Source organism: Trachypithecus francoisi, unplaced genomic scaffold (genome assembly GCF_009764315.1).
Source record: "Trachypithecus francoisi isolate TF-2019V2 unplaced genomic scaffold, Tfra_2.0 Contig01603, whole genome shotgun sequence".
Lineage (NCBI taxonomy): Eukaryota > Metazoa > Chordata > Mammalia > Primates > Cercopithecidae > Trachypithecus > Trachypithecus francoisi.
In genome coordinates this window covers 237996-261748 of record NW_022681445.1, presented here as the reverse complement: position 1 = coordinate 261748, position 23753 = coordinate 237996, and the positions used below count along the sequence as shown (strand labels likewise).

The window sequence follows — 23753 nt, the reverse complement described above, 5'->3', positions numbered from 1 at the left end:
CCTGCCAGATCAAGACATTCCAGCACCCAGTAGGCTCCCGCCTGTTCCATACCAACAGCATCTCCAAAGATAACTGCTATTCTGACTTCTATTGCCATAGCTTTGCCTGATTTTGAACTTCATGTGAATGGAATCCACAGTATGTACTGTTTGGTCTTTGACTTCTTTCACTGAATATAATGTCTGTAAGAGTCATCCATGTTGTTGCATTTCCCGCTATTTTTAAAGAATTCATTCAATCTACAAAAACATTTTCTCTGAATTAGTGTTAGGTATGGAAGCTCATAGTTGCCCAGAATTTGATTAATGCAACAATCAATGAATGAATGGTATCTAGTTATTACTGATGAGTAATTCTTCACTGGAGTTAGCTCCAATATATCACATTCTTATAGGCTTCCAACTACAGTAAAGACTGGATTCCTGCTCAGTACTTTGATTGTAGCTGTCTTTTGGAAGTGATACTGCCGTTGTGTGATTTCTGCTGCACTCAAAATCTACAGTTACTGCAGACCTCAGTAACAAGCCAGCACACACACAGAAAAACTTCCCCCCTTCATCTATCTTACTCAACTCCATGTTCAAAGGGTTGACTAGAGACTCAGCATTCTCAGTCACTATTTCTTCCCTAATGACTTTGTTACCTACGGGCATTTGAATAAATGTAATGCACTATATCCAAAAAATCCTCATAACCGCTTGTGTTTTAGCTGAATATATGGGTAGGGATGTATATTTCATAGTGTGATTCACCCTAGGCAAGTGTTAAAGATGGAATATAGCTGATAATTAGTAAGCATACACTGTAAAATTCAACATTACAGGCAACTAGTTAAAGGAAATCAGTTTCTGAAAACTTTTATCTGTTGAGTAATTAATCTACTGTGTGGTTTCATCGGCACCATTTGTCAGTGGGAACACATTTTAGTACATTCGAGACCGTCAGCCTTCATGACAGTTTAGCCCAGTGGCGGAGAAATTTCCAACACACTGATTAGATTTTTATGCTAGTGGGTATTTATAATAAATTTCTGAAGCATTTCTAAGGCAAGATCTTAGGAATAAGATTTTAAAATATAGAAGAAATTTTAGATGGCTTTCTTGCAATATGCTAATGGATTCATTTAAACATTAAATATAAAGATATCCAGATATAATGTCCTAAACAAAGAATGAATACATTAAATTATTATGGTTTTTGCATTCTCATCATACTTATCTTTCCCCTACTACAGAAAATTGCTGTCAACCTACAGGACTGAGTACAGGGTGAGTAATATTAACTTTAATTTTATTTGTACTTAATGTTTTATACATTCTGACAAATAAGACTGTAATTCATAATCCTCTTCCCTTTTGTATAAGCTACTGTTTCAAATATGATCCAAAGTGTAAGCCAAAATGTAGACTCTCTAACTCTAGATATAAATTATAATTGCTAAATAATACTATCTATCTCCTTTGTGTTCAGAGCTATTTAGAAAGTGGCCTCATTCATGTTTGCTGGTTGACTGTGTGAAAGAACAAGAGGTATTAAAGGGGATATTCTTTACAACAAAATAAACCAGAGCTCTAGGTGTTTTAAGGCAGAGTACATCAAATCTCATCCTTGCCTAAGACAATCAAGGCTATTTTTTTAGACCAAAACAGTAAGCAGTTGAGTAAGTCCAGTAATGCAGTTTACTGAGACTCTTTCAAAAACTGGAAGATAATGCGATGTAATACTAAAGCTATGATTTGGATTCTAAATTACCTCTGGAGTCTTGTATAGTCTCATTGGCATTTAATGTAGCACTAGACTAGAGATATGTACAAGTACCTACCAGCAGAAATTCAGGTGAGAGAGTGCTGACTAAACCAGCTTACTAGTAATGAAAGAAGATACTTAGTTTCTGTGTGGCCAGATATTTTTTGGCTGCAAAATGGAAATCATACAGTTCACAATATGCGATTTTTTTCAGATCACCTATCTGGTAGAGCCCTTGGATGGCTGGGTGGGGGAGAAAGGGGGGAGACGCACTGTTAAAAACTGCCGTCACCCATTTGCCCATTTACCTAAACTGAGGGGGACTGTGAGCACCAATTTGGACTTGTTCTCGGGCAGCTTCTGGTCTGTAGGAATTGCACCTCACCTAGAAGACAAAAGCATCCCAACAAATGAGCTTTCATTCCAATTATGTATTTTCTATGTCTTAAATGCTCCAAATGATACTGAAGAATCATTTTAGAATCAATGGATGACAAACAGTTTTAGCAGCTCAGATAAAAGCGTCATTGGTAATAACATCTATTATTCTGACCCCAGAGTAGAAGGTTTTAGCAATGTGAATAATTTCACAATTTGAGTAAGTGAGAAAGGTTTTCAGACAAGTGCTTTAAATCAAGAGAATCGTATATGTGCCCAGGAATCGACTAGGGTATTCATTCAATGAATTAATGTTTGAAATGGTCCTCCTCAAATGTAACCATACTCATTCAAATCAATAAAATGAATCAGCCACCCATTATTGAGGATGGTGATGAGAAGTTAGTAGTCTGCCCCTGAGTGCCTTGCTCGCCTCACCCTAGTCTGGGCCTAGGATTGATGTACACTTCTCCGTCTCCTTTGAAGTGGGCATGGCAATATGGCTTGTTCTGGCCAATGAAGTGTGAGCAGAAGCAGAAGTAATATATGTTACTTCCTGGCAGAAGCTTTAAAACCTGACAGAAGTTTTAAGAGCCTTAAGAACAATTTAAGATGCTACACTAACGGCCAGTGCACATGTGCACATATCCTTATCTTTCTTTTCTACTTCTGTGTTATCCACAGAAGCACATGCCAAGATACAGACCCTAACACCCAAGTTTTGTGTTTGTTTGTTTTGACATGGAGTCTGGCTCTGTCACCCAGGATGGAGTGCAATGGCACAATCTGGCTCACTGCAACCTCCACCTCCTGGTTTCAAGCGATTCTCCTGCCTCAGCCTCCCAAGTAGCTGGGATTACAGGTGCACACCACCAAGCCCAGCTAATTTTTGTATTTTTTTTATTATACTTTAAATTCTGGGGTACATGTGCAGAACGTGCAGGTTTGTTACATAGGTATACAAGTGCCATGGTGATTTGCTGCACCCGTCATCTACATGAGGTATTTCTCCTAATGCTATCCCTCCCCTAGTCCCCCACCCCCTGACAGGCCCTGGTGTGTGATGTTCCCCTCCCTGTGTCCATGTGTTCTCATTGTTCAACTCCCATTTATGAGTGAGAAAATGTGGTGTTTGGTTTTCTGTTCTTGTGTTAGTTTGCTGAGAATGATGGCTTCCAGCTTCATCCAAGTCCCTGCAAAGAACATGAGCTCATTCTTCTATATGGCTGCACAGTATTTCATGGTGTGTATGTGCCACATTTTCTTTATCCAGTCTATCATTGATGGGCCTTTGGACTGGTTCCCAGTCTTTGCTACTGTGAACAGTGCCGCAATAAACATACGTGTGCATGGCATCTTTATAGTAGAATGATTTATAATCCTTTGGGTATATACCCAGTAATGGGATTGCTGGGTCAAATGGTATTTCTGGTTCTAGATCCTTGAGGAATCCAGTTTCAGTTTCTGCATATGGTGAGCCAGTTTTCTCAACACCATTTATTAAACAGGGAATCATTTCCCCATTGCTTGTTTTTGTTGAAGGTGTAAGGAAGGGGTCCAGTTGCAGTTTTCTGCATATGGCTAGCCAGTTTTCCCAACACAATTTATTAAATACAGAATATTTTCCACATTGCTTGTGTGTGTCAGGTTTGTCAAAGATCAGATGGTGATAGATGTGTGGTGTTATTTCTGAGGCCTCCGTTCTGTTCTGTTGGTCTATATATCTGTTTTGGTAGCAGTACCATGCTGTTTTGGTCACTGTAGCCTTGCAGTAAAGTTTAAAGTCGGTAGTGTGATGCCTCCAGCTTCGTTCTTTTTGCTTAGGATTGTCTTGGCTATATGGGCTCTTTTGGTTCCCTATGAAGTTTAACGTACTTTTTTCCAATTCTGTGAAGAAAGTCAATGGTAGCTTGATGGGATAGCATTGAATCTCTACATTACTTTGGGCAGTATGGCCATTTTCACAATATTGATTCTTCCTATCCGTGAGCATGGAATGTTTTTCCGTTTGTTTGTGTTCTCTCTTATTTCCTTGAGCAGTAGTTAGTAGTTCTCCTTGAAGAGGTCCTTCACATCCCTTGTAAGTTGGATTCCTAGGTATTTTATTCTATTAGTGGCAATTGGGAATGGGAGTTCACTCATGATTTGGCTCTCTGTTTGTCTGTTATTGGTGTACAGGAATGCTTGTGATTTTTGCACACTGATTTAGTATCCTGAGACTTTGCTGAAGTTGCTTATCAGCTTAAGGAGATTTTGGGCTGAGACGACGGGGTTTTCTTAATATACAATTATGTCATCTGCAAACAGAGACAATTTGACTTCCTCTCTTCCTATCTATCTGAATACCCTTTATTCTTTCTCTTGCCCGATTGCCCTGGCCAGAACTTCCAACACTATGTTGAATAGAGTGGTGAGAGAAGGTATCCGTGTCTGATGCTGGTTTTCAAAGGGAATGCTTCCAGTTTTTGCCCATTCAGTATGATATTGGCTGTGAGTTTGTCAAAAATAGCTCTTATTATTTTGAGATACGTTCCATCAATACCTAGTTTATTGAGATTTTTTAGCATCAAGGGGTGTTGAATTTTGTCGAATGCCTTTTCTGCATCTGTTAAGATAATTGTGTGATTTTTGTCATTGGTTCTGTGTATGTGATGGATTGTGTTTATTGATTTGCATATGCTGAACCAGCCTTGCATCCCAGGTATGAAGCCAACATAAGCTTTTTGATGTGCTGCTGGATTTGGTTTGCCAGTATTTTGTTGAGTATTTTCGCATCGATGTTCATCAGGGATACTGACCTAAAATTTTCTTTTTCTGTTGTGCCTCTGCCAGGTTTTGGTATCAGCATGATAACTGGCCTCATAAAATAAGTTAGGAAGGATTCCCTCTCTTTCTGTTGTTTGGAATAGTTTCAGAAGGAATGGTACCAGCTCCTCCTTGTACCTCTGATAGAATCTGGCTGTGAAGCCGTCTCATCCTGGACTTTTTTTGGTTGGTAGGCTATTAATTGCTGCCTCAATTTCAGAGCCTATTATTGGTCTATTCAGGGACTCAACTTCTTCCTGGTTTAGTCTTGGGAGGGTGTATGTGTCCAGGAATTTATCCATTTCTTCTAGATTTTCTAGTTTATTTGGATAGAGGTGTTTATAGTATTCTCTGATGGTAGTTTGTATTTCTGTGGGATCGATGGTGATATCCCCCTTATCATTTTTTATTGCATCTATTTGATTCTTCTCTCTTTTATTCTTCATTAGTCTGGCTAGTGGTCTATTTTGTTGATCTTTTCAAAAAACCAGCTCCTGGATGCACTGATTTTTTGAAGGGGTTTTTGTGTCTCTATCTCCTTCAGTTCTGCTCCAATCTTAGTTATTTCTTGCCTTCTGCTAGCTTTTGAATGTGTTTGCTCTTGTTTCTCTAGTTCTTATAATTGTGATGTTAGAGTGTCAATTTTAGATCTTCCTGTTTTTCTTGTGGGCATTTAGTGCTATAAATTTCTCTCTACACACTGCTTCAAATGTGTCCCAGAGATTCCGGTACGTTGTGTCTTTGTTCTCATTAGTTTCAAAGAACATTTTTATTTCTGCCTTCATTCATTTTGTTACTTACCTAATAGTCATTCAGGAGCAGGTTGTTCAGTTTCCATGTAGTTGCAGAGTTTTGAGTGAGTTTCTTAATCCTGAGTTCTAATTTGTTTGCACTGTGGTCTGAGAGATTGTTTGTTATGATTTTTGTTCTTTTGCATTTGCTAAGAAGTGTTTTACTTCCAACTATGTGGTCAGTTTTGGAATAAGTGCGATGTGGTGCTGAGAAGAATGTATATTCTGTTGATTTGGGATGTAGAGTTCTGTAGATGCCTATTAGGTCCACTTGGTCCAGAGCTGAGTTCAAGTTCTGGATATCCTTGTTACTTCTGTCTCGTTGATCTGTCTAGTGTTGACAGTGGGGTGTTCAAGTCTCCCACTGTTATTGTGTGGGAGTCTAAGTCTCTTTGTAGGTCTCTAAGAACTTGCTTTATGAATCTGGGTACATATACATATAGGATAGTTAGTTTAGGATAGTTAGCTCTTCTTGTTGCATTGATCCCTTTACCATTATGTAATGCTCTTCTTTGTCTCTTTTGATCTTTGTTGGTTTAAAGTCTGTTTTATCAGAGACTAGGATTGCAACCTCTGCTTTTTTGTTTGTTTTTTTGCTTTCCATTTTCTTGGTAGACCTTCCTCCATCCCTTTATTTTGAGCTTATGTGTGTCTCTGCATGTGAGATGGGTCTCCTGAATACAGCACACTGATGGGTCTTGACTCTTTATCCAATTTGTCAGTCTGTCTTTCTTAATTGGGGCATTTAGCCCCTTTATATTTAAGGTCAATATTGTTATCTGTGAATTTGATCCTGTCATTATGATGCTACCTGGATATTTTGTCGATTACTTGATGCAGTTTCTTCATAGTGTTGATGGTCTTTACAATTTGGTATGTTTTTGCAGTGGCTGGTACCAATAGTAGTGCCTCCTTCAAGAGTTCTTGTAAGGCCGGCCTGGTGGTGACAAAATCTCAGCCTTTGCTTGTCTGTAAAGGATTTTATTTCTCCTTTACTTATGAAGTTTAGTTTGGCTGGATATGAAATTGTGGGTTGAAAATTCTTTCTTTTGAGATTGTTGAATATTCGCCCCCTCTCTCTTCTGGCTTGTAGCGTTTCTGGAGAGAGATCCACTGTTAGTCTGATGGGCTTCCCTTGTGGGTAACTCGACCTGTCTCTCTGGCTGCCCTTAACATTTTTCCTTCCTTTCACCTTGATGAATCCGATGATTATGTGTCTTGCAGTTGCTCTTCTCGAGGAGTACCTTTGTGGCGTTCTCTGTGTTTCCTGAATTTGAATGTGGGCCTGCCTCACTAGGTTGGGGAAGTTCTCCTGGATAATATCCTGCAGAGTGTTTTCCAACTTGGTTCCATTCTCTCCATCACTTTGAGGTACACCAATCAAATGTAGATTTGATCTTTTCACATGGTACCATATTTCTTGGAAGCTTTGTTCATTTCTTTTCACTCCTTTTTCTCTAATCTTGTCTTCTCGTTTTATTTCATTGAGTTGATCTTCAATCTCTGACGTCCTTTCTTCCACTTGATCAATTTGGCTGTTGATACTTGTGTATGCTTCACAAAGTTCTCGTGCTGTCTTTTTTAGCTCCATCAGGTCATTTATGTTCTTCTTCTCTAAACTGGTTATACTAGTTAGCAATTCATTTAACCTGTTTTCAAGGTTCTTAGCTTCCTTGCATTGGGTTAGAACAAGCTCCTTTAGCTCGCAGCAGTTTGTTACCCACCTTCTGAAGCCTACTTCTATCAATTCATCAAAATCATTCTCCGTCCAGTTTTGTTCCCTTGCTGATGAGGAGTTGTGATCCTCTGAAGGAGAAGAGGCATTCTGGTTTTTGGAATTTTCAGCCTTTTTGCACTGGTTTCTCCCCATCTTCGCGGATTTTCAGGCTCCTCTGCTGCAGGTCTGCTGGAGTTTGCTGGAGGTCCTCTCCAGACCGTTTGCCTGGGTATCACCAGCAAAGGCTACGATTGCTGCCTGTTCCTTCCTCTGGAAGCTTTGTCCACAGAGGGGCACCTGCCAGATGCCAGTGAGAGCTATCCCTGTATGAGATGTCTGTCGGCCCCTACTGGGACTTGTCTCCCAGTCAGGATACATGGGAGTCAGGGACCCACTTGAGGAGGCAGTCTGACCCTTAGCAGAGCTTGACCGCTGCACTGGCTGTCAGACAGGGACGTTTAAATCTGCTGAAGCTGTGGCCACAGCTGCCCTTTCCCCCACATGCTCTGTCCCAGGGAGATGGGGGTTTTATTTATAATTCCCTGACTGGGGCTGCTGCCTTTTTTTCAGAGATGCCCTGCCTAGAGAGGCAGTCTGGTCACAGTGGCCTTGCTGAGTGCTGTGAGCTCTGCCTAGTTCAAACTTCCCAGTGGCTTTGTTTATACTGTGAGGGTAAAACTGCCTACTCAAGCCTCAGCAATGGCAGACGCCCCTCCCAACTGTAAGCTTAAGCATCCCAGGTCAACCTCAGACTGCTGTGCTAACAGTGACAATTTCAAGCCAGTGGATCTTAGCTTGCTGTGCTCCATGGGTGTGGGACCTGCCAAGCCCTGTACTGCAGGGAATCTCCTGGTGTGCCAGTTGCGAAGACTGTGGGAAATGCACAGTATCTGGGCTGCAGTGCACTGTTCCTCCTGGTACAGTCTCTCATGGCTGCCCTTGGCTAGGAACGGGACATCCCCTGACCTCTTGTGCTTCTGGGGTGAAGCAATGTCCCACCCTGCTTCGGCTTGCCCTCTGTGGGCTGCACCCACTGTCCAACCAGTCCCAGTGAGATGAACCAGGTACCTCAGTTGGAAATGCAGAAATCACCCACCTTCTGTGTCAGTCTCACTGGGAGCTGCAGACCAGAGCTGTTCCTATTAGGCCATCTTGCCTAATTTTTGTTTTTTTTTTTGGCGAGACGGGGTTTTGCCATGTTGGCCAGGCTGGTCTCAAACTCCTGACCTCAGGCGATCCACCCATCTCGGCCTCCCAAAGTGCTGGGATTACAGGCTGTGCCCAGCCCAAAACCCAACTTCTTGAGTAAAAACTACAAGAGCCCCACTGCTGACTCATGTTGGACATGGAGACTGAACAAGAAATAGACTTTTATTGTGTTGTTTCTGCAGCATAACCTACTTTATCCTGCCTTGCCATATGACTTGAGATATGATATGGTCTTAAAGTATGAATTAAACTAGGACACATAAATATGGAAAAAATATTCTAAGTGGAGGGGGAAATGAAGCAAAGATATGTTTGAGGGGAAAGAGAACAAGACATTCAGCTAGGCTGGAGTATATGGTGCATAACGGGCAGCAGTGGGAGAGGAAGGACAGTGTCAGGTTTCTGAAGTCCTGAGCAGCTGGCCAGAGTGTTTAAACTATATTTAAAAGTCATTCTTGAGTAGGAATATAATAAAATCCAGATTTTTAAAAAGATTTATCTAGCAGGGGTGTACAATGGAAGGAAGAAATGAGAGACTAGTTAGATTATTTATAGATACCAGGAAGAATGGATATCCACTAAATAAGCAGAAAATAGAACGGAAAGAAGTAGAAGGATTAGAAGAATATCTGAGAAAAATGAGAGGTCTCAGCAACTGCAGGGATATAGAAAGCAGGAAAGGTGATATGATGTTGTTGCTTTTGATGAAGATAAACCACCAGTCACATTGGTTCTGAGTTTGACTTTGAATATGTTTTGTAATGTGATTCCTTAATTTCCTCAGAAGCTGGCTAATGTGAAGTAGTTTCTGGCATTTGATTTTGCCTCTGTTCTTATATTATTTATTCTTATATTCTTACACTATAATATAGTATTGTCTTTGCTTAATATATCACTTAAGAGACTTCTGAAAACACATTATGCCTGCTACTGTTTTCTTACTACCTTCCCAGGAAGGGAAGTAATTTTACTCCTTATAAGCAGACTTACTTTAAAGTGCAAAAGATTGCAAAATCTCCTCATTCTGTCAGTGGGAAAAGATCCAAGATAGATAAATTTCTCACCAGTGATATAAAATAGCTGTCCACTCCCCGCCCCCCCCCCCCCACCAAATCTCTTTCGTTTAAAATAAATCAGATATAGTTTGGTATTAAATCAGATATAGTTTGGTATTATATCTGGAAACATTTCAGAATTATAAGTAACATCACTATCAATTAGTTTATTTTTTCTACAAAGAGATATTGTGGGCTAGGATGTAAATAGTAAGAACTGATAGATCACTGTACTTTGTCCTCTAGAGCAGGGTTAGCAAACTTTTTCTGGAAAGAGACAGATGATGGTAAAGATTTTAGGCTTTGAAGACTATAAGGTCCCTGTTTCAGCTATTCAACTCTGCCACTGTAGCACAAAACCAGCTACAGATCATGAATAAATGAAGCAATGTGGCTGCTTTCCAATAAAACATTATTTACAAAAACAGCAGGCCATATTTGGCCCTAGTTTGCCAATCCCAACTCTAGAAAGTTCTATCTATGAAAACTAAAATTCTTGAACATTTGGAGAGCAGTTAAGTACTCAACTGCATGGTAATGAAAGTAAGTGTAAAAGGAGTTGAAGATAAAAGAAAATAATAAGGACTGGAGTCCTTGGGAAGAGTTTACAGAAGATGTGGAGGTAATGGAACTCAACATGGATCCTGAAGGATGAAGCTTACATTGAATAATCTTACACTGAATAATCATCTGAGGGGGAAGAGTATAGAAGGAGAATCAGAAGCAAAGCCAAAGAGACAGTAATGGGCATGACATTGTAGGGTAGAAGTGAGGATACTTTCCCCATTAAGGCTGAGTTTTTTTCTCACCCAATGGAGTTATGGGAACTTGAATTGGATTGGGTGGAGTTGGATCATACTGAAAAAATTTGGGAAGCCAGATGGAGGTGTTTGGCTTCAATGTGGTAGGCATTTGGGAGCCACTGTAGTTCTTTCAAGCAGGTTGGTAATGAAATAAAAGTGGGATTTCAATGGTATGTAAAACAGTGGTTAAAAAAAAAAAAGCTGAAGTCAGATTAACATTCCATAAGGCTGTTGGGATAATCCAGAGTAGAGGATATTAAGATTATGCCTATATATGATGAGATAGGGTAATGGGGATGCTATGGACTAAATGTTTCTGTCCCCCAAAATTCTTATGTTGAAGCCCTAATCAATGTGATGGTATTAGGAGTTGGGCCTTTGGGAGGCAACTAAATCATGAGGGTGGAGCCCTCATGAATGGGATTAGTACCCTTATAAGAGGCCAGAGAGCTAGCTAGCTCTTTCCACCGTGTGAGGACACAGAGAAAAATTGGCAGTGTGCAACCCAGAAGAAAGCCCTCACCAGAACTCGATCCCACTAGCACTCTGATCTGAGACTTCCAGCCTCCAGAACTGTGATAAATTTGTTATTTATAAGCCACCTAGTCTATGACACTTTTACACTTTGTTATTGTTATAGCAGCCCAAACTGTCTAAAACAGGAGAGAAGATGTTGAATCTGAAAAGCACTTAAACGTATAAAACATCGAGAAGAACTAGAAGATGGCCAAATAGGAACAGCGCCGGTCTGTAGCTCCCAGCTAAATCAACGCAGAAAGTGGGTGATTTCTGCATTGCTAAGTGAGGTACCCAGTTCATCTCATTGGCACTGGTTGGACAGTGGGTGCAGGCCACAGAAGGCGAGCCTAAGCAGGGTCTGGTGTCACCTTACCCAGGAGGTGCAAGGGGTCAGGGAATTTTCTCCCCTACCCAAGGGAAGGTATGAGGGACTGAGCCTGAGGAACCGTGTACTCCAGTCCACATACTGCACTTTTCTCATGGTCTTCACAACCTGCAGAACAGGAGATTCCCTCCGGTGCCTACCCCACCAGGGCCCTGGGTTTCAAGCACAAAACTGGGCGGCCGTTTGGGCAGACCCTGAACTAGCTGCAGGAGTTTTTTTGTTGTTCTTGTTTTTCTGTGTGTGTGGTTTTTTTGTTTGTTTGTTTTGATACCCCAGTGGTGGTGGGAACGCCAGCAAGACAGAACCATTCATTCCCGTCAAAAGGGGTGCTGAAGCCAGGGAGCCAAGTGGTCTGGCTTGGTGGGCCCCAACCCCACAGAGCCCAGCAACCTAAGATCCACTGGCTTGAAATTCTCACCGCCAGTACAGCAGCAGTCTAAGATCGACCTGGGACGCTCGAGCTTGGTGGGAGAAGGGGCATCCCCCATTGCTGAGGCTTGAGTAGGTGGTTTTACCCTCACAGTGTAAACAAAGCCACTGGGAAGTTCGAACTGGGAGGAGCCCACCACAGCTCAGCAAAGCCACGGTAGCCAGACTTGCAGATGTCACCTCTCTGGGCAGGGCATCTCTGAAAAAAAGGCAACAGCCCCAGTCAGGGTATTATAGATAAAACCCCCATACCTCTAGGACAGAGCACCTGGGGGAAGGGGCGGCTGTGGGCACAGCTTCAGCAGACTTACACGTCCCTGCCTGACAGTTCTGAAGAGAGCAGCAGATCTCCCAGCACAGCGTTCGAGCTCTGCTAAAGGTCAGACTGCCTCAAGTGGCTCCCTGACCCCTGTGTATCCTGACTGGGAGACACCTCCCAGTAGGGGCCGACAGACACCTCGTACAGGAGAGCTCTGGCTGGCATCTGGCAGGTGCCCCTCTGGGACAAAGCTTCCGGAGGAAAGAACAGGCAGCAATTTTTGCTGTTCTGCAGCCTCTGCTGGTGATACCCAGGCAAACAGGGTCTGGAGTAGACCTCCAGCAGACCTGCAGCAGAGGAGCCTGTCTGTAAGAAGGAAAACTAACAAACAGAAAGGAATAGCACGTCCACTAAAATACCCCATCCGGAGGTCACCAACATCAAAGACCAGAGGTAGATAAATCCACAAAGATGCGGAGAAACTAGCACAAAATGGCTAAAAATTCCAAAAACCAGAACACCTCCTCGCCGGCAAGGGAACAAAACTGGACGGAGAATGATTTTGATGAGTTGATAGAAGTAGGCTTCAGAAGGTGGGTAATAACAAACTGCTCCAAGCTAAAGGAGCTTGTTCTAACCCAATGCAAGGAAGCTAAGAACCTTGAAAACAGGTTAAATGAATTGCTAACTAGAATAACCAGTTTAGAGAAGAACATAAATGACCTGATGGAGCTAAAAAAGACAGCACGAGAACTTTGTGAAGCATACACAAGTATCAACAGCCAAATTGATCAAGTGGAAGAAAGGACGTCAGAGATTGAAGATCAACTCAATGAAATAAAACCAGAAGACAAGATTAGAGAAAAAGGAGTGAAAAGACCAAATCTACGTCTTATTGCTGTACCTAAAAGTGACAGGGAGAATGAAACCAAGTTGGAAAACACTCTTCAGGATATCATCCAGGAGAACTTCCCCTCCCTAGCAAGACAGGCCCACATTCAAATTCAGGAAATACAGAGAACACCACTAAGATACTGCTCGAGAAGAGCAACCCAAGACACGTAATAGTCAGATTCACCAAGGTTGAAAGGAAGGAAAAAGTGTGAAGGGCAGCCAGAGAGAAAGGTCGGGTTACCCACAAAGGGAAGCCCATCAGACTAACAGAGGATATCTAGGCAGAAACTCTACAAGCCAGAAGAGAGTGGGGGCCAATACGCAACATTCTCAAAGGAAAGAATTTTCAACCAGGAATTTCATATCCAGCCAAACTAAGCTTCATAAGTGAAAGAGAAATAAAATCCTTTACAGACAAGCAAAGGCTGAGAGATTTTGTCACCACCAGGCCTGCCCTACAAGAGCTCCTGAAGGAAGCACTAAACATAGAAAGGAACAACTGGTACCAGCCACTGCAAAAACATACCAAATTGAAAACATACCAAATTGTAAAGACCATCAACACTATGAAGAAACTGCATCAACTAATGGGCAAAATAACCAGCTGGCATCATAATGACAGGGTCAAATTCACACACAATAATACTAACCTTGAATGTAAATGGGCTAAATGATCCAATTAAAAGACCCAGACTGGCAAACTGGAAAAAGTCAAGATCAAGACCCATCGGTGTACCGTATTCAGGAGACCCATCTCACGTGCAGAGACACACATAGGCTCAAAATAAAGGTATGGAGGCATATTTACCAAGCAAATGGAAAGGAAAAAGCAGAAGTGGCAATCCTAATCTCTGATAAAACAGACTTTAAATGAAGAAAGATCAAAAGAGACAAAGAAGAGCATTACATAATGGTAAAGGTGTCAACACAACAAGAAGAACTAACTATCCTAAATATATATATGCACACAATACAGAGCACCCAGAGTCATAAAGCAAGTTCTTAGAGGCCTGCACAAAGACTTAGACTCTCACACAATAATAGTGGGAGACTTTACACCCCACTGTCAATATTAGATAAACCAGACAGAAAATTAACAAAGATATTCAGAACTTGAACTCAGCTCTGGACCAAGTAGACCTAACAGGCAATCTACAGAACTCTACACCCCAAATCAACAGGATATACATTCTTAGCACCTCATTGCACTTATTGTAAAATTGATCACATAATTTGAAGTAAAACACTTCTTAGCAAATGCAAAAGAAAATCATAACAATCTCTCAGACCACAGTGCAATCATATTAGAACTCAGGATTAAGAAACTCACTCAAAACCACACAGCTACATGGAAACTGAACAACCTACTCCTGAATGAATACTGGGTAAATAACAAAATGAAGGCAGAAATAAAGATGTTCTTTGAAACCAATGAGAACAAAGATACAATGTACCAGAATCTCTGGGACACATTTAAAGCCGTGTGTAGAGAGAAATTTATAGCACTAAATGCCCACAAGAGAAAACGGGAAAGATCTAAAATGACATCCTAACATCACAATTAAAAGAACTAGAGAAGCAAGAGCAAACACATTCAAAAGCTAGCAGAAGACAAGAAATAACCAAGATCAGAGCAGAACTTTAGGAGATGATAGACACATGAAAACCCCTTCAAAAAAAATCAATGCATCCAGGAGCTGTTTTTTTTAAAAAGATCAACCAAATAGATGGACCACTAGCCAGACTAATAAAGAATAAAAGAGAAGAATCAAATAAATGCAATAAAAAATGATAAAGGGGATATCACCACTGATTCCACAGAAATACAAACACCTCTCTACAAATAAACTAGAAAATCTAGAAAAATGGATAAATTCCTGGACACATACACCCTCCCAAGACTAAACCAGGAAGAAGTTGAATCCCTGAATAGACCAATAACAAGTTCTGAAATTGAGGCAGTAATTAATAGCCTACCAACCAAAAAAAGTCCAGGACCAGACGGATTCACAGCTGAATTCTACCAGAGGTACAAAGAGGAGCTGGTACCATTCCTTCTGAAACTATTCCAAACAATAGAAACAGAGGGAATCCTCCCTAACTCATTTTATGAGGCCAGCATCATCCTGATACCAAAACCTGGCAGAGGCACAACAAAAAAAGAAAATTTTCAGGCCAATATCCCTGATGAACATCGATGCAAAAATCCCCAATCAAATACTGGCAAACCAAATCCAGCAGCACATCAAAAAGCTTATCCACCATGATCAAGCTGGCTTCATATCTGGGATGCAAGAATGTTTTAACATATGCAAATCAATAAACATAATCCATCACATAAACAGAACCAATGACAAAAACCACACGATTATCTCAATAGATGCAGAAAAGGCCTTTGGCAAAATTCAACACCCCTTGATGCTAAAAACTCTCAGTAAACTGGGTATTGATGGAACATATCTCAAAATAATAAGAGCTATTTTTGACAAACTCACAGCCAATATCATACTGAATGGGCAAAAACTGGAAGCATTCCCTTTGAAAACCAGCATCAGATACGGATGCCCTCTCTCACTACTCCTATTCAACATAGTGTTGGAAGTTCTGGCCAGGGCAATCGGGCAAGAGAAAGAAATAAAGCGTATTCAGATAGGAAGAGAGGAAGTCAAATTGTCTCTGTTTGCAGATGACATGATTGTATATTAAGAAAACCCCGTCGTCTCAGCCCAAAATCTCCTTAAGCTGATAAGCAACTTCAGCAAAGTCTCAGGATACTAAATCAGTGTGCAAAAATCACAAGCATTCCTGTACACCAATAACAAGACAAACAGAGAGCCAAATCATGAGTGAACTCCCATTCCCAATTGCCACTAATAGAATAAAATACCTAGGAATCCAACTTACAAAGGATGTGAAGGACCTCTTCAAGGAGAACTACTAACTACTGCTCAAGGAAATAAGAGAGAACACAAACAAACGGAAAAACATTCCATGCTCACGGATAGGAAGAATCAATATTGTGAAAATGGCCATACTGCCCAAAGTAATTTAGAGATTCAATGCTATCCCCATCAAGCTACCATTGACTTTCTTCACAGAATTGGAAAAAAGTACGTTAAACTTCATAGGGAACCAAAAAGAGCCCATATAGCCAAGACAATCCTAAGCAAAAAGAACGAAGCTGGAGGCATCACACTACCTGACTTTAAACTTTACTGCAAGGCTACAGTGACCAAAACAGCATGGTACTGCTACCAAAACAGATATATAGACCAACAGAACAGAACAGAGCCCTCAGAAATAATACCACACATCTACTACCATCTGATCTTTGACAAACCTGACAAAAACAAGTAATGGGGAAATGATTCCCTGTTTAATAAATGGTGTTGAGAAAACTGGCTCACCATATGCAGAAAACAAACTGGATCCCTTCCTTATACCTGATACAAAAATTAAGATAGATTAAAGACTTAAACAAACGTAAGACCTAACGCCACAAAAATCCTAGAAGAAAACCTGGGCAATACCATTCAGAACAGAGGCTTGGGCAAAGACTTCATGTCCAAAACACCAAAAGCAATGGCAACAAAAACCAAAATTGACAAATGGAATCTAATTAAACTAAAGAACTTCTGCACAGTCGAAGAAACTATCACCAGAGTGAAGAGGCACCCTACAGAATGGGAGAAAATTTTTGCAATCTATCCATTTGACAAAGGGCTAATATCCAGAATCTACAAAGAACTGAAACAAATTTACAAGAAAAAAACGAACAACCCCATCAAAAAGTGGGCAAAGGATATGAACAGACACTTCTCAAAAGAAGACATTTATGCAGCCAACAAACATATGGAAAAATGCTCATTATCACTGGCCATTAGAGAAATGCAAATCAAAACCACTATGAGATACCACCTCATGCCTATTAGAAAAGTCAGGAAACAACAGATGCTGGAGAGGATGTAAAGAAATAGGAATGCTTTTACACTGTTGTGGCAGTGTAAATTAGTTCAACCATTGTGGAAGACAGTATGGCAATTCCTCAAGGATCTAGAACCAGCAATCTCATTTGACCCAGCAATCCCATTTGACCCAGCAATCCCATTACTGGGTATATACCCAAAGGATTTTAAGTCATTCTACTGTAAAGATGCCACGTACCCGTATGTTTATGGCAGCACTGTTCACAATAGCAAAGACTTGGCACCAACCCAAATGTCCATCAATGACAGACTGGATAAAGAAAATGTGGCACATATACACCATGGAATACTATGCAGCCATAACAAAGAATGAGTTCATGTTCTTTGCAGGGACATGGATGAAGCTGGAAACTATCATTCTCAGCAAATGATCACAAGAACAGAAAACCAAACCCCGCATGTTCTCACTCATGAGTGGTAGTTGAACAATGAAAACACATGGACACAGGGAGGGGAACATCACACACTAGGGCCTGTTGGAGGGTTGGGGGCTAGACGAGGTATAGCATTAGGAGAAATACGTAATGTAGGTGACATACCTAATATAGGTGACGGGTTGATGGGTGCAGCAAACCACCATAGCACATGTATACCTATGTAACAAAAGTGCACATTCTGCACGTGTACACCAAAACTTAAAGTATAATTTTTAAAAAAGTATGAAACATCTGGCTTCTGGAATACATGTTATAAAAATGAGGACAGATGCATCAAATAAGACGTAAGAATCCAGGCTTTCTAACCAGGAAGATCTAAATATGGGATGAGATGATAGACACAGGAAGACTAAAAGGTCATGTTGTTGACTAGAGTTTGTTGACATTAGGATGCTAAATAATTTATTTAGTTTTTTTATATTAGCTTTAAGAAATAAAAGACCCCCAGGCAAGCAAGAATCCTTTGACCAAAGTGAATTATAGAAGACTTGTGTGAGAATGAGCTTACTTAGCAGTGAAAGCAAAGACTTAGGAACAAAAGGTTGTACTGATGAAAATTTTTGTCTAGCTTTGAGCATACACATACACATTTGCCCACTGTGAGGCCATTCATTAGAAAACCTTTATTGACCCATCCATGACTTCTTTGAAAAGGTTGCCTGTATGTTTATGACATGAACCAGTGTAACAACTAATAAAGATTGGCACTTGCCTCATTAGCCAGAGACTCAAACTCAGAAGTGTGCTGTATTTCATGCACATCTTCCTTTCAATTTCTGCTCCAAGAGCCTGTTAAACTCACAAAAGAGTGACATGACTCTCCTTGCCTTTGTTCTTTTTCAGCTCTAGGGGTCTCTGCATATGCATTAGACAGTTGGGAACATGACCCTGAGGGTCCCCCACAGGCTGAGAGTGGTGGCATAAAGTCAGCAAATGAGGCAAAGGAGAAGCAATATAGGAAAGGGCAGGCCCGTGAAAGCCAAAGAACAAGTTATTAGAAATGGTTACAAATAGTATCAAACACATTAAGAAATCAAGATACATTGAGGAACTATCAAATGAATTACCGCAGGGCTAGTAACTCATTTGATTTAAAAAATACCAATACACCTTGATTCAATCAGTTAATTATGTACTATAGAACGTTAAGAAGGTGAGATTTACCCTAAAAATAATCAGCAAGATAAAACTTTTGCTAAAAATCAAAGTCATACCATTAAACTTTTTGAAATCTTTGATCAAGGGAGCAAACTCAAGTCCTGCATCTCATCCCTGATGCCCATTCCTCCGTCTACTCACATGAGCATAACTCAGGAAGAAGAGCTGGTTGTTGGTGAATGTGATGCCTGGTAGAAGAGGTTCCTCAACTCCCTGCCTTCTGTCATTTATCCATTTCCTGTAAGCCTGGTGAGAGAAGAAGAAGAGATGAGTCTCTGCAATGGTGGGTTTTTCTCTTTTCTCATCTAGCATAGGAATAGTAATATCTACTCCTGCCACATGCAAAATGCATCATGTCAAAATTTTCTTTAAGAAAAGAAACACCTGGAAACACAAGTCCATGTCCTATTGCTTACCAGTGAGGCAGGTACACCTGCAGAAAGGCCTTATGCTCAATGTATACCAAAGCAGCTGGACCAAAGCGTTCAGATATTAAACAACTCTTGGGGAAAAAAAGCTGTTCTTTCTCTTCATACCAGGGGACAAACAAATCTAATACAATGGCAAGGCCCCATGGCAATACATTTTGGGGTCTGCATATCACCTTTTTTCATTTTATCACATAAGAGAAAAACTGTCATCTTCTAGTGCCCTCATTTTATAAAATAAAGTATATTTCAACTAGAATATAGGAAGGATATAACTGGGAATAACAGTCTGGTCATTAAATTGAATGCATTTAGCTTTATGAAATCTTTCTGCATTATCCTTATGCTTCTTATTTGACCACAAACTAGTGGATGATGAAAACGTGATTATGAACTGTCACTTGGCCCAGTGTATGAGAACCACTGCCCTCTGGTCATAATTTAGAAGTTGGATGTTTTCAGAGAAATTGATAGGAGGACTACAGAAACACCTGTACTCAGGAAAACAAATGAACCTAGCCCCAAGGAGATTGCTGTAGCATGCTTCGATCTGATGGTGAATGTATTTTCTAACAGCTATTCTTTAAATACATGATTCTTAATAAATATTATTCTTTAGGGTGACTTTACACCCCAAAAAGAAAGAAATAGAGTTCTATTTATATAATAGGGTCAATAGGAAGACACACTTCTATTTACAGAAATTCCATAATATCTAACTCCTCAAGAACATGGCTGCGGTATGAACTGAGGGACACCATATGGTGTTTTATGGCTTGATTTTTAGAACCACAGCAAATGTAGCAGTGCATACCCTAAAAGCTTCCCGCAGGCCTCCATTATCAGCAATATTTTCTCCAGGGTCCTCTTCCCCTTGACCTAACAGAAAGAAAAAAGGAAAAAAAAAAAATGAGTGTTTCATGCTCAACTATCATTCAGCAAGGGGCATGAGTATTATAGCAAGAAAAGTATCATATTGTAAAGAGAAAATCACATCCAATAAATCAGAGGTAGGCATAATATATTGTAAGATGGCCCACTATCCTCAGCAAGGTGCTCCTGAATATAATACTTTCTATTTTATTATGCTACACACTTCTTTGTCACCTACTTCTTCATTCTAACCAATCTAGCCAGCTCCAATAAAATGTTAACAATATTCTGAGTGACTCTGGTTTAATGGGAAAAAATAGGAATGTCAATACACAGGTTACTTTCTCTGATTAACTCACATAATTTCAGTATTCTTCTCATTGTGCTGTGTTTCCAAAAATTTACCATCCACACAGGAACAAGATTTCATAGACCAACTATCATCATTTTACCTTCAGCAATTTCCATGAAAAATTAAAAGGAAAGTGGTTCTCTCAGGGAACAAAAATCAAACAGAAGGAGTGCAGATCACAAGGTTGAGGTCTGCAATATGTATGACAACCAGCCAAGCATGGTAAAGAAATTATTCCAAATATTCAAGATTGTTTCTTAAAACTTTAAATGAGCTAGGACAAAAATATTCTAAACTAATACAGCCCACAAGCCAAATCCAACCTGCTCCTTGTTTTTGTACAGGCTGCAAGGTAAGACCGGATTTTACCTACTTCAACAACTGGGGAAAAATCAAAAGAAGAAGAATATTTTGTGGCACATGAAAATTATATGAAATACAAGTTTTGGTGTTCCTAAATCAAGTTTTATTGGGACACAGTCATGCCCACTCATATATGTATTGTCTATAGTTGCTCTCTTCCTACAGTGGCAGAATTAAATATTGTAACAAGACCATACGCCCCACAAAGCCTAATTTTTTTACTATCTGGCCCTTTACAGAAAAGTCTTTCAACTCTTGTGTAATAGGCAGAATAATGGCCTCCCAAAGATATCTGCGTCCTAATCCCTGGAATCTGTGAATATGTTACCTTATTCACTGCAAAGAAAGATTCAAGCACAGAGGAATGGTCCCTACAAAATGAAGCTGGAAAAATAAAGCATGGCAAAGGAGACTTACATGAGGTGATTAAGTTAAGGATCTTGAGATGCAGACTTTATCCTGGATTGTCCAGGTGGACCCAGTGTAATTACAAAAGTCCTTACAAAAGGAAAAGGGAGGCAGGAGAGAGAGTGTCAGAGTGATGCAACATGAGAAGACTCCACTGGCCATTGCTGGCTTTGAAAAAGGAAGGGGCCATGAGCTAAGGAATGTGGGCAGCCTCTAAAAGCTAGAAAAGGCAAGGAAGCAGATACTCCCCTACAACCTCTAGAAAGGAATGTGGCCCTGCTGACACTTTGATTTTAGGCCACTGAGATCCATGTCAGACTTCTGACATACAGAACTGTATGCTAATAAATTTATGTTCTTTTAAGCTACTAAGTTTATAGTAACTTGTTATAGCAAGCAGCAGAAAATTAACATACCTTGCTTGAAACTTTCAAGCCATGGATCTTACCAACTCTTTACTTTTTAGCTAGCCCAGTCACCCAGGTATCAAGCAATATCAAGGAATAAAAATAAATCTTTGGAAAATATTATTCACTGTAATCACTCAGGACCCTCCTAGCTTCAGTATACAAAAGCTATCATTCCTGCTTTATGTATATTCTTTGTTATCCACAATCCTATGAGGTAAGTGCTAATTACCACCATCCTTGCTCAACAAATGAGGATCTAAAGCTCAGAGTGTGTAGCAGATGTCAATATCCCACCAGATCCCCTTTTCTACCTAAACTGTACACCCATTCCCACAACTGCCAACAGCCAGATCAGCCTTAGCTTATGGAAGTCACCTCATCTGGAGACTGCTGGGAGGTTATAACCCACCTTCCAGTAATTGACTGATGTGCAGTTTAAACAGCCCAGTACCTGGGCTGAACAATTTCTGTGGTGCACTTCGTGCTCCAGAATCCTCTGTGGAATCAGGGTGAGGCTAAACATTTCCTGAAACCAACAGGTTTCCCTCATTCCATTATAGGTTTTTCCTGAAACTACTTTCTGAATAAATCACTGACCTAGGCTGGCTGCAGTGGCTCACACCTGTAATCCCGCACTTTGGGAGGCTGAGGCGTGCAGATTGCCTGAGGTCAGCGGTTCGAGACCAGCCTGGCCAACACGGGGAAACCCCGTATCTACTAAAAATACAAAAATTAGCCAGGCGTGGTGGCTGGTGCCTGTAATCCCAGCTACTGGGAAGGCTGAGGCAGAAGAATCGCTTGAACCAGGGAGGCAGAGGTTGCAGTGAACCGGGATCACACCACTGCACTCCAGCCTGGGTGACACAGCGAGACACTGTCTCAAAAAAAAATCAGTGACCTAAGGAACCCCTTCTTGGGCTCTGCTTCTAGTGAACCTAAGTCAGAGTGATGAAGTAAACTGCTCGCATGTCACTGGGATTCAAACCCAAGCAGTCTTCTGTCTCCAGAGCCTTTGCTTCCTAATATGCTACCTTCTCAAGTCCTAATTCCTCTTGGCTCTTGAAGATTATGATTATATCCACTCCTGCTTAAATTTAATCTCCTTCCTTTTACTCTGAGGTTTTTGTGTGTGTGTGTGTGTGTGTGTGTTTTGCGACAGGGTCTCTCTCTCTGTCACCCAGACTAGAGTGCAGTGGTTTGATCATATCTCACTATAGGGTACAAGCAATTCTTCCACTTCAGTCTCCTGAGTAGCTGGGACTACAGGCATGCACCACTACACCCAGCTGATTTTTTTTAAAATTTTCTGTAGAGACAGGGTCTCCGTATGTTGCCCAGGCTGGTATCAAACTCCTTGGTTCAAGTGATCCTCCCACCTTGGCCTTCCAAAGTGTTTAGAATACAGGCATGGGTCACTATGCCCAGCCATTCAGTCTAAGCTTTATATCTAAAATAGAGCCTTTTGGAGCAGCCTCATCCCTCTGGCTCCTTGAACTCTGGTCTGCCTCAGTAGACCACATGGCCCTAGGTTGGACTCTCAAGACTCAACAGCTACAAAAAGGAACAACAACAACAAAAGACTCAACAGCTGCTGACAGTCTGCATCTGTAGTGCCCCATCTGAGCTCCCCCGAATTCATTACAAAGCAAGATTTAGGCACAAAGGAATGGCTCCTATAAATGAAGCCAGAAAAATAAGCATGGCCCTTATATCCACAAAGGAAGCCACCTACTCTCTTGTGGGAATGAAACTGAAGCTGTTTTCTGATGGTTAAGTGGATTTATGCTAAGACAGGCATGCCCTTTCTATCGTCCTTGTGACAGAGGTACACATTTGTCAGAATTAAGTTTCAATCTCTGACACTTTGGCCAAAATGAATGGTAAAGAGCAGTCCACCCGCACATCACCCAGATATAAAATGAATTTAAAATAAGAACCTGAGCATGATATAGGGGAAGGAGTATGGACTTTGGAGTCGTACAGACATAAACTCTAATCTAGACTCTAACATGGGTTTTAATCTCTTTGAACCTCAGTTTAATTTCTTTGAACCTCATATGTAAAACGTGTACACTTAATAATATCTCTATCTCTCAGGGCTAGTATGGGGGTACATTTGTTTCAATTAAGTGAAAAGTTTCATCTTCGTGCCTGTATATAATAATCAAAAGGAAATATAATTCCCTTCCCCCAAGAAAACTGTTCTATTTTGGGGGGAGGGGCTTAACTCAAAAATCTTTGGCTTTGTTTTTTCCTGGGATAAGGTACTAATGAGCATGTCACAAAGGATCAGGAATATTAACTATCTTTCATTGATCACTTGCTTTGTCGCATTGCTTTGCTCATT

At 40.7% G+C, this 23753-nt stretch overlaps 1 protein-coding gene across 1 annotated transcript in view; it reads right to left on the bottom strand.

Annotated features, from left to right (window-relative positions):
• PHEX (phosphate regulating endopeptidase homolog X-linked) overlaps window positions 1–23753 on the bottom strand; it is a 227189-nt gene that overhangs the window by 3792 nt on the left and 199644 nt on the right. Inside the window, 4 exon segments of the mRNA XM_033195320.1 lie at window positions 2056–2132; window positions 18714–18818; window positions 19815–19861; window positions 19864–19879. Of these exon segments, the coding sequence (XP_033051211.1) occupies window positions 2056–2132; window positions 18714–18818; window positions 19815–19861; window positions 19864–19879 (245 nt within the window).